The sequence below is a fragment of the Pseudorasbora parva genome, chromosome 7 (assembly GCF_024679245.1).
Source record: "Pseudorasbora parva isolate DD20220531a chromosome 7, ASM2467924v1, whole genome shotgun sequence".
NCBI classification, from domain to species: Eukaryota; Metazoa; Chordata; class Actinopteri; order Cypriniformes; family Gobionidae; genus Pseudorasbora; species Pseudorasbora parva.
Genome location: NC_090178.1, coordinates 18410440 through 18421995, shown reverse-complemented (window position 1 = coordinate 18421995; position 11556 = coordinate 18410440). Strand labels below are relative to the sequence as shown.

The 11556-nt window shown below is 39.9% G+C and overlaps 1 protein-coding gene across 4 annotated transcripts; it reads right to left on the bottom strand.

Annotated features, from left to right (window-relative positions):
* Window positions 1-554: 554 nt before the first annotated feature.
* pnisr (PNN-interacting serine/arginine-rich protein) lies at window positions 555-10802 on the bottom strand. 4 transcript variants are annotated; one of them, XM_067448388.1, is made up of 12 exons: window positions 10753-10802; window positions 10052-10159; window positions 9787-9969; window positions 7983-8218; window positions 7732-7900; window positions 5742-5932; window positions 4768-4914; window positions 4581-4680; window positions 3925-3978; window positions 3431-3622; window positions 1261-2302; window positions 555-917 (listed from the first exon to the last, which is right to left on the bottom strand). In XM_067448388.1, the coding sequence occupies exons 2-12, from the start codon at window positions 10140-10142 to the stop codon at window positions 887-889; spliced, it is 2436 nt and encodes an 811-aa protein (XP_067304489.1). In that variant the 5' UTR covers window positions 10143-10159; window positions 10753-10802; the 3' UTR covers window positions 555-886. The 4 variants fall into 4 exon arrangements, with proteins under 4 accessions (XP_067304489.1, XP_067304492.1, XP_067304490.1 ...); XM_067448391.1 differs by having other exon boundaries at window positions 1261-2299; XM_067448389.1 differs by having other exon boundaries at window positions 10052-10172; window positions 10753-10780.
* Between the last annotated feature and the right edge of the window lie 754 nt (window positions 10803-11556).

The following is an 11556-nucleotide window of genomic DNA, read 5'->3' as shown; positions in this document are numbered from 1 at the left end:
TCTTCAAATGTGATTCAAGAAATTGTGTTCACCTTAAAAATAAGAATTCATCATAATCTCAAAAACCCGTAGGACTTAATTTCTGATATGTAACGTTATATTTTGAAGAACGTATTCGGCTCAAAAAGCTAGTTTTTTGAGGTGTTCACTGTTCACGAAGCAGACTGATCCAGTTCTGGTTCAACTCGGTGCGTCGGTTCGTTCGCAGCGCTCAACTTACATTTGTTACACAAGGGAAGTTAGTTCCAGAACACTATTATATCGTTATTGTCAGTCCACGAGACATCGTTATGGTGTATTTGGAGATTGACTGTTGAAAATAATGTCAGGAAATATTCCCTTTTCCTTGTTCCATAGAATAGTCACAGGACTAAAACAAAGGTAAGTGATCAAACTTTTAATTTTTGTGCAAACACAATGTGGTTTATAAACACAACGCTAAATCATGTCGATTTTATTGTAAATATGCTCATACAATTTTTACATTGTTGATAGTTTGTCTTCAACCAGAACAAGGCATTTCAAGCCACAGACAAAATGAAAGCCAGGCCATGTCAGACAGAAAGAATCATTCTTCTTTTATTGAACAATTTACATTAAATGAGAATTTATTTCCTCTGGTGTTAGGTCCTTAAAATGTTACAGTTTCAAGGTTCTATTGACTACTTGAACGCTTAGTCTTGCATAATACAAGGCAAAAAAGAAACTACCATTCAAAATCATCCGTTTTGAAGACAACACTTAAAAATACAATATATTTACAAAATGAGGGGAGTGAGGGGGTTTGGAGTGGAGAGTTCACCTACAACGTTGCCTCGATAATGAGACAAGCCTGTTAACTCATGGAATTTTAAAAGAAGTGCACAGATCAGAGGCAGAACACCTCTCAACGCTTGCGACGGCTGGGAGACGGAGACCTGCAAGAGAAGCGGGAGACAGACTATTAGTGCAATCACTAGAACAGATCACATCCAGAACTTCATACACACACCTTAAACAGCTGTTGGATCAACACTGAATGAGAAAAGGGGGGAATGATATATCAATCTCAGTAGCACTTGAGAAGCACAGCCCAACCATTTGTGGACAACTCAGCTATTACACATTCAACATTATGTGACTGCAAATTTAAATGTAACAATTAAAAATGAACTTTAGAACTTTTTGAATGGCAACAGTTGACACTAAATACTATTGATCATTCACACACAATTAAAACAGTTCAACAATAAAAAAAAGTAGAAAGAAAATGGATACTACCTTGATCGTGACTTAGACTTGTGTTTGCGGCTTGCCTTCTTACCAGACTTGTGAGATCTTTCCGTTGACCTTGATCGACTACGTTTTGATTTCTTAGACTTTTTTTCTTTGCTAACCTCAGGGGAAGGGGACCTGCTCCTGCTGGACTCTGAATCGGAATACTTCTTGCTAGCTTTGGCGGAGCCTTTCCTGCTAGATTTGCTGTCTTGCCGGGAAAACCTCTCACTGTGAGAGTCAGTCCTCTCGCTCTCCTTTCTCCGCTTTGATTTGCCATCGTCTTCCTCATCCCTTGCTGAACTGCCCTCGACCTCTTTTTCCTTGCCCTTCTGCTTGTCTTTCTTTTTATCTACTTCCTTCTCTTTTTTCTTCTTCTCCTTTTCATGGCTCCGGCTCCTCTCTTTCCTCCTGTCTCTGTCCTTGCTGGAGGCTTTCTGTTTCCGCCTGTTGCGGCTCGTACTACGACTGCGGCTGCGCCTGCGGTCCCTGCTGCGCCGCCTCTCTCTGCTGCGGCTGCGACTGGCTTTGGACCGACTCCTGCGACCCCTGCTGGATCTGCGCTGCCGCGAATGGCTGCGCTTCCTGTGTCGAGAGGAACGTTCAGTGCTGTGCGTGCGGCTGCTCCGCCTCCTGTCTCTACCCTTGTCGCGCTCTGAGTGATGCCTGCGAGAGCTACGACTTCGGCTGCGCCTGCGAGTCCCACGAGAGGTGGAGCGGCTGCGTCGCCTTTTCCTTCTAGGAGAAGAGGAGCGTGAGGAGCTGCGAGAGGAGGATGAGGAAGATGAGGATGACCGGCTGCTGGAAGAGCTAGAGCTGGAGGTACGGCTACGTCGCTCACTGGGCGAGGGGCTGGCACTTCCTCCGTTACGCCCTGTGTGCTCTTTGCTTGTCCGTTTGACCTCACTGACCTCAGCATCACTACGCGACCTACGTCGCTCTACTGTAGGCTCCGCCTCCCTTTCCCTAACTTCCTGTTTGTGTTTAGAATCTGTCTGCTCCTCATAACCTGCCCTCTCTCTGCTCACTCTGTCCGATGCCAAATCTTCTGAAACACAAATTTTACAAGGTTAAAAAAAATGGTGTCAGTTTCATTTACCAACAAACTACCACCACAACCATTCAAAAGTTTTTTTTTTTAAATTAAGCAAGGATGCAATAAATTGACTAAACGAGTCAGTAGTCTTTACTTTGTTATTAAAAATAAATGCTATTCTTTTGAACATCATTGTTTGCACAAAAAGCAGTAAGCAGCACAGCTGTTTTCAACATTGATAAATGTTTCTTAACCACCAAACACTGCAGACTGGAGTAATGATGCCAAAAATTAAATTTATATATTTATAAGGGGCGTAACAGTTCAGATTGTTCACGGTTTGGTATGGTTCATTATTTTCTATTTTTAAGGGAAAAAAGGACTACTGCCAAATAAAAATAAGAACAAATAATTTAAAAACAACCAACAGCACAAATAAATACAATCCAGCAAAGATACTTATAAAATAAACAGTACTTTTCAGTGTTTTTCAGGTAGGTCTAAGATTAGTTTTCAGGTACAGAAATTGATCAAATATAAAATAATATTGCATATTTGACTAAATAAATTAAAGATAAACTTACAAAAGCTATTCAATCAATAGTAGTGAGTGATGTCCTCATCTTTTGTTTGACATTAAACAGAGCAGTAAAGGCTATTGCCCCTTTAAGAGCTAATGCACAGATCTGCGTCGTCTTTCTCGACTGTATAAAGTTCACTTAAGGCATATATAGAATATGTCTGCTTGGATACTCATCAAGATGGACATGTTGACATACTTTTCGTGTGAGTTTGTTCATTCAAGGGCAAGACTTGAAAGAGAACTCAATATTTGTGATGACAGCGAAAATGACTGGTCATATTCGAGCATACAGCAGCACTTGCATACATTGAACAAAGAGATACCATTTAGCGCACATTTATCTTTTATTATCGCTGTTGTAATGTGCGTGCTGAACAATGATTAGAGAACGGTGTGGTTAGATTTTTTTAACCGAGAACCATTTCACCCCTATATGAATATATGTCACATGAGTTAAAACTGTGATGACAGTTTGCAAAATGTATGCGTGTAATGTATAAATATATCTAAAAAATATTATTAAAAAGATGAAGATTCTGTTCTCTGGATGAACCTACCTTTTATAGTCTGTACCTCCAGTGCCAGCCTCTCCTGCAGCTGCTGCTCCTCCCTCTCTTTGCGACGGAAGGCATCCTGTTTCTGGCGAATGCGGTGCTGCAGCTCCTCATCATCTGTGTCTGATGAATCAGACCCCTTTGCGCTCCGCTCCTCATCCTCACTCTCGTCCGAGCCGTACTCACCCAGCCCTCCTGCGGCAACAAAGCCCCTCTCTTATAATGGACCGCAGGAGCATTGCATTTAGTCGCACGCTAACAGTCCCTCTTTTCTCACCTACTCAACTAAACAATACTTCACTAAAGCCCACCTTAAAAGAAGCATGCGTTTTATAATCTTCTATAAAGTGTTGCTGGAAGTTAACCATTTTGAGAAGATCTGCTGCTTGAGCTCTTGAGCTTGTAACAAAGTTCATTAGAGAGCTGAGAACCCTCACACCCCCCATTTACTTCCCCCCACCCACCCCCCCGGTGGTCTTAAATGTAAAGTCACTTACCAAGGCCGGTTAGAGAAGCCAGTGCATTTGACTGTGCCAGCTGTTTTGCAGGAGCTTTGATTCACATCAACAACAGGAACAACATGTTAAAACACATACATCCACCACTTTCGAATAGGCAAGAGTCTCTAGAGATGAGGGTACACATATGCACTATTCACAAGAGCTGCCATCAGCAAAAAACAAAACAAAACAAAAAAAAAGATGGAGAGAAGAAAAAGGTTATCACACAAAGTCTGTCAACACACAGGCAAACAGTGGAGGAGAAAACCAGTCTGTACTAATGCAGTCTCACTTGTGAAATGAGAAGCCATCTGGCAAACACAGAAGTGAGGAAGTACTTTTGTTGTAAATCTAGGAATGGATTTGATTTTAAACCCTTTGAAAGATTGCATTTAACTGCATCTGTGTGATCATATCCACCCTCCCTCTGCAGTTTGTTTTCATCTTCTGTTGCATTAGCAGAGAATGGCCGATGAAGAATTACACTTTTGCTTATCATAAAGTATTACCAAGGTGCATCAGTCAGAAAAAGGCTTCATATATTTATATATCAGTCAAAACATAAGCAAGTCTAATTTCTCTGAAAATGTGGCTCTTCCTCAGAATTAAACGTGAAGGCACAGTTGCACGGAGAGAAGGGAACAGGAGCAGACCTTTAGTGGCTTTGCGATGAGCCTCTTTAGCCACTTGGGATATCTCCTCATTTGTGACTTCAAGGAGGACTTCGGTGAGAAGAGTTTTAGTCATCACCATCTGCAAGAAGCAAATAGGAATTGGTCAAAAGCACAAGTCACGAGTGAGGACAGGTGAATGCTAAGACAGAGGATTGCGTGAACAGACCAGCTGAAACTCTCTCTCCTCTTCTGTCATTTCTGGTTCGCTTTGGTCTTCTTGAACAGGAGGAGAACTTCTACCGCCAAACTCCAGCCTCCTCCCCAATTCGCCATCCTCGCCGGCACCATCTTCACCATCCTCATCATCACTGTCCTGAATTAAAGAGTAGACGACAATGATTGGACCAGACACCACATGCTTGCGGATGACATTAGCGCCGAGAGGTATTTTAAGTGTCAGTGTGCAACAGTAACAAGCAATGTAACAACTTAAAAGACTCCATTAAATTAATTAGGAGTTTTGTGGCCCAGTCCCTGTCTGATAGTTAAGGTGTTAGTTTAAGCCTATAAGTTAACAGGAATACTCTACTGTTCACTGTTTGGGGCTGTAAAAATTAACAGTAATCCGAAATATTTTTGTAAATTAATATAGTTTTCCATCTTAATGTTATTTATGGTTGTGGTGGCAAATAATTTTCACCATCATTACTCCAGTCCACTTGTCACATGATGTCCCAGAAATCATTATAATATGCTGATTTGGTGTTTGTTTTTTTACTTTAAAAACAGATGTGCTACTTAATATTCTTTTTAAACTAATGTATTTTTTTCAGAATTTATTAATAATAGGAATTTCAAAATAAATTTTTTTGAAATAAAATCCTTGTAACAATAAGTCTCAACTGCCAGTTCATTTAATGCAGCCCTTACTGAATTAAAGTAATAATTTCTTTAAATATTTCCTAACCTCAAACTTTTGAACAGTAGTGTACACACTTAATGTTTCAATAAAAAAATACATCAACAAGAGAAATAAATTTGTGCTTGTCGAGCCATTTCATTAATTACTTGATAACGATCATGTCAATGATCAATGATCATTAACTGACATCATCATGTCAGTGAACCCTGGGACAACAGTTGCCAAAGTAACCTCAGCAGGTTCCTTCGCTGTAAACTGGATCTGAAAAAGATGCTTACAAATTTGCTCTTGCGTGGCAACCGAGGCCCATCACCTTCCTCCTCTACAATATCGCTATCCCTTTCATTAATTGCCATTTCAGCACGCTCTTTCTCCATCCTCTCCTTCTCCAACTTTTTCTGTTTCTCACGATCCATCTTTTCCAGGCCTTCTCGAATCCATGCTGGTAAGGTCCTCCGTTTAACAGCGTCTAGAACCAAGACAAATGTCACCATTTGCATCCCTCTACAACAGGTCGCAACACACCAAGTCAACGTCAAAACTAACAGAGAGGTGACTGTTATTGGCTCGCTTTGGCAGCATCTTGCCCTAAGAAAACAGATTACCTTTATCAGCAGGTATTAATAGTCTATATTCACCATTCAAAAAAGAAAACCGAAGCTAGGACAGCAGATATACAAAATGAAAACAAAAAAGACTTGTTCACCATTTTGAATTCATCACTATCTTCATTTTAGGTGGTTATGGTGTAATAAAAATATTTTCAAACTAGAATGCTCAAGTAAGATGATGTCAATTATAACAGCCTTCTCTCTGTATTTTCTTGAACTCCGCTCACTTTTATTCCTGTATTTATTCCTCATTTGCTAAACTGAACAGCTAATCAGGGGAGCATTTTCGAAAGCTAACTATGGGTCGCTAGTTTGGTTATTATTAACACAATTCAGATCTCTATCACCAACGGCCCGACTGCAAATTCAATATGCCGAATTGCCACTGATGTGAGTAGGAGTACAAGCGATGCCTTAGCATAATTAATTATGTAAATTAGTTGATTTTTCTTACTGTTTGTGTTTATCCCCATTAATTGCAGTGCCGACTCCTGGGGCCCATTGCACAAAAACTAGGATAAGGGATTAAGCCGGGATATCTTGGTGATCCTTGCTCAATTTATCCGCTAATATACAGTTATTTTTCGTTATGGTTATCATTTTTGGTGTGAGTGTGCCTTTAGGATACGTTTACAAAACAGTGGTGTTAATTTTGCATACAGATGACAAGACCACCAAGATATCCCGGCTTAATCCCTTATCCTTGTTTTGTGCAAAAGACCCCAGCTGAAAAATGTTCATGCTAAAATTATCAGTTATTACAAAAATTGAGCTCGATTTAAAGTGTGGATTTAAAAAAAAAATGAAGACCTAATAAAATGGTACTCTCCAAACCTTAAATGGCAATTTAAGTGTTGCAATTTAAAGGGGTGATGAATTGAGAAATCAACTTTCACTTGAGCTTTTGATATATAAAAAGGTCATGGTAATAGTGTATCCTGTAAGTTTCAGAGCTGAAAACTTCCTTGTTAGTCAAAGAGCTTTTTTTAGACACCAGGCCCAGAAAACGATCGTGTGCTTAATCATGACGTCATCTTTATATTAGAAATGTGATACTACATTTATTTTTAATGAAGTTCCAGCTCGTGTGTTGTGTTCGCTTTCATTTAACTGCGGAATCGTTTGTAAACAAGTCTTAAGTGCTGTATTTGCACACACAATGTTGTGCATTCTATATTGGATCTGACGGGAATGGTGCAACAAACAGAAAGGAAGCCGTCCTGTTTAATCAAGGCGTTTTAATAAGTTTATTTAGCTCACCGATTGTATGATGTTCAAAGCTATAGTGATTTCTGTGAATGACGGGAGCTATTGTATTTCAGCGGGATATACTTGCCGTTCCCTGCGCTAGAGCGCCCTCTGGCTTGCGGAGCAAGTTTACTACTGATCACAGCCGTGCTGCTCTGAGAAGCTGCGCGTGCTATTATCGCAGCCTCTTCCAAATTGCTTGCGATTTTATTGCGATTTATTGTGCAGCCCTATTTTATAATATAGCTAAATGAACATATTTCAAGCAGCTACTTTAATCTCCTGAATAAACAATATTTAATTCTCACTTGTAAGCAATTGCTGCTAAATCCTAAATCCTAAACGGTTGAACATCAGCTTGGTGTGTCACGGCCCTTAGGCTTCTACCTTAATCCATAATTATATTCACCAAGAGTAGGCGTCTCTGGTTTTATTCCCATCTGGTTGGGGGATCTGGGCCGTTCTGGTCTGAAGGCTGGAAGCCGGTCTCTTCTGTTTTGCGGTCCTTCAGGCCAATAAGGTGGATGAAACCCAGTGGACGGCGGTCCATATGCTGCCCCTGTTGGGGCTGCTCCATGCTAAGATTAAATGGTTATAAATTATTAAAAGAAAAGTTAGATTGAAAATAACTTTTGATAAGCCAGACTTAAGCAAGCATACCTGATAATCAAATTGATTGACACCAACTGGGCCAATAGGGTAAGGCTCAGGCTGACCCCCAAACCCATGACTGTTTTGAGGAAAGCCCCCATGGTGTGGGTCTCTAGGAAAATCCAAACTATCTTGACTGTTACTGTCTTCAGATGGGTTGACCACATCCATCGGTCCTTGGCCAGGAGGAATCCATGTTTGTTCTGGAGGGGGAGGCGGCGGCGGCTGGCTATGCATTCCCCACTCTATAAACAATCCACAAATAAGACCATAATTTAAACATCAGCTGTTCACTATGATCAGCACTGGTGTGTTTAAGTAAAAAAACAAACAGAATGCAAATTCAGTTTTCACATATAATATAACATTAGTCCTACCTACTTGACCATGTATAAAAAAATATTGCGCATCAACAAAAATAAAAAATAATGCATGTTTGCGGGGAATGTGCATTGTTTATATCCAAAGAGAACAAATCAAATGATTTGATTCCAGGTGATTAAATGTGGTGATTAAATAAAGATTAGCAACAAACCATCTCTCAAATTTTGATAGACTTGCATAATTTTGGTGACAAACATGCATCTACACTGCCTCACGCGTTTATCTGTTGTAGCTTATCCAAGCTAGGTGGATGACGGACACTAAAATGCATTCAAAAATCACTGATTAAGCATTACTGTTTCAGTAAATTATTTCAGCCCTTTTTATTTCAGAAATGTCATTCTTTCATGTTTCGGTGCATCACCAAAGTTGATCCTTTGGCAACACTTAAAGGTGCACTATGCAACTTTCCGTCCACTGGAGGGAGCCTATTCAAAACAAATGCGTAGTTTGATGATGCAAAATTTGAGCGCAGTATCTTGGGACATGTGGTCTTCACCTTACAGCCGGTAGAAAATAGGACTCGGGCAGAAATCACATTCATGCATGCGGTTATTAACGTTACTGTAGTGTAAAGCAGAGCAGGACAGTGTTGTTGAGCTGTGCACAGCTGCTGGAGCCGTTGTTATACAAACACACGGCTCACGAACACCAGGACTTTTATTATGACGCGACGGGACACATTCGCCGTGCGCCTGTACTGATCCGCTCTTCCGGTTATGATTATGAGGTAATGCGACTGTTTATCATATTAGATACATTTAAGTGTGTTGAAAATGATGTTATGACGTTACTCTGTGCGTTCACTTGTTCACACTGCTAAGAGTAAAGGGCTCCTGCCAAATAAAACCCGAAACCGAGGGTAGCACAGATATAAAGCAATTGACAGGCGACTTCGTCAAACGCTATGCTGAAACATCCCGATCCTTAGTTAAAATAGCTATTTTTTCACAATTTGCAAATAGTTGAAAACATTTGGGATATTGTAGATACTCAGCTGAACAAAATATGTAACACCGGCCTAGTGGTTTTTGGATATTTTACTGCAAAAATACTACATAGTGCACCTTTAAGTTAGCTGTAGGGCTACTTCTGCGTTCTATCAATTGAGTAGAGCATCTGAGTGATAAATTATCAAAGAGAATTTATTAGGACAAGGACTTAGTTCCATCCACTCTGGTTGCTCAGGATGGAAGCAGATTGTGATTTCATCAGATTATTTAGTTATGACATTTTATTAAACATATAAAAAATGAAACACGCATAGATTAACTGTTCACAAGACAAGATGCATCTATAAAATGTACATTTCTTGGCAGAACAAAATGCAGTCAGCAATGAGCCTTAAACTGGATGCATGATTTACTCTATTTTTTGATGACAATGTCTTTAGAATTCCTATGGTCAAACCAAAAACAATTTCTCTTACCTGGTTGCCAACCCCTGCCAAAATTAGTATCGCCTGGAAAGGCACTATGGTTATTATGGGCTGGAGGTTCCATGTTCTGCATCTCCTGGCCATTGGGCTGAATCCCTGGCTGGTCGGGAACCCCTCCAGTGGATTCTTTCTGTGCTATCCATGCTTGTGCTAGAGCAGCCCAGTCCACTTGTCCTGCAAAACACACACATAACTCAGCAGTTCAAACACACAACCTAAATATGTTATCTCAGTCTGATAAGAACAACGGTCTAACCTGGATCCTGCTGATGCTGAAACGACTGCATCCATTGCTGTTGCGAGCCCAGGGGCCACTGAGGCCAGGGTTGTCCTCCCTGGTCCCACATCTCTCACCTTGTGATTCCTGTGCCAGAAGCCTATTTGTCAGATTAAGCAGCACTGAAATTTCGAAGCATTTTGTGCAATACACACAAGCAGATGTGCATGAAACACTTTATATGCACGTAATTAACATGGAACAAAAAGTGATGGAAAATTGAGCGTTTATAGCACTCCTTATAAGGAGATGAAAAACAAAACCCCTTTCCATTACAAATCATTATATTTGTAATGTAACCCGCACAGCTGCAGTTAAGAAGACAGCAAAGAAAAAAGCGCAAACAGACTAACGTTAGCGCAAAACCTTGGATGGTAACGTTTTATGCACCCCTAAATGTATGCAGCGTGCTTTACAGTCTTTATGTGCATTAACGTTACCTTTTTGTATTTCACTGAATATAATTATGACAGGAATTAAATCAACACAAGCGTCGACGTAAAATGGCTATGCAAGCGTTAGGCCGCGCGTCTACAACATTTACACTCCTAAAAATTATTCAAGGCCATTTAAAAACACACAACTTATTAGATTAATAATCGCCGCCATTGATCCCAATGAGAATCGCGGGACTCAGAAATGGTTTGCTGAAGATTTACAGACACGTTGCGATTTCTTACCTTTCCACTTTTCACCAGTTAAAATGGCGATGGAATGATGACCCGGAAACAATGCCAGCAACAGTGACCTCACCACACAGTCCCTCTAGTGGAGATCATATTAATACAAATAAATAATAAAAACTATTTCTATACACATTTTTCATGATTACTATTATATTTTTATATTTTCAATAACGGTAATAGTCTAAAATCCTAACATACTGTGTTAAACTAAAATATAACAATGAATAATAAACTTAATTATAAATTAATTTCCCCAAATTATTGATTAATGATTGATTATGCTTCATGATTATCCCTTTAAAATATTGTACATTTTGATGCGTCTGTTTTATATATACAAATTTCTATATAAGTATATGGTAGGATGAAAGCAAGTCAACCTGTTTGACTCAAATGTCCCCCAGTTATATTTGAAGGCCTACCACTTCACCAAATAAGCAATTAAGGTACGAGCTTATTCGAGAGCAAATTGTTGCGTCAGTGCAACTTTCATGAAGTAAATCACTAAAAGCCATCCTTCCCCTGGCAAAAATAGTCTCTGGCCATGAACTGCAACCATAGACCGTAAAAAAACTGCAACCTGCAACGTAAGTTACATTATTACGCCATTAGATGGCGCAAAGACTGTCTTTATGAGTGAGTCAGTGGCAAATATTTCTATATTCCCATCGATTCCCATAGGCTACCGTTAGTGCACAGCGGAACCCACTGTTAAAATACAGGATATCGCAGCGGACATTCAAACGGATTTTTTTTATTATGAACACGGGACTGACCTTAAGGAAAATGCTATATCTA

Coding starts and splice junctions, on each gene's coding strand:
- pnisr (XM_067448388.1), bottom strand. CDS start 10,142: ATGTGGGACCAGGGAGGACAACCCTGGCCTCAGTGGCCCCTGGGCTCG. Junction 4,915..5,741: donor TGCCACGCAAGAGCAAATTT/GTAAGCATCTTT, acceptor TCTTTAATTCAG/GACAGTGATGATGAGGATGG. Junction 3,979..4,580: donor TCATCGCAAAGCCACTAAAG/GTCTGCTCCTGT, acceptor TGTGAATCAAAG/CTCCTGCAAAACAGCTGGCA.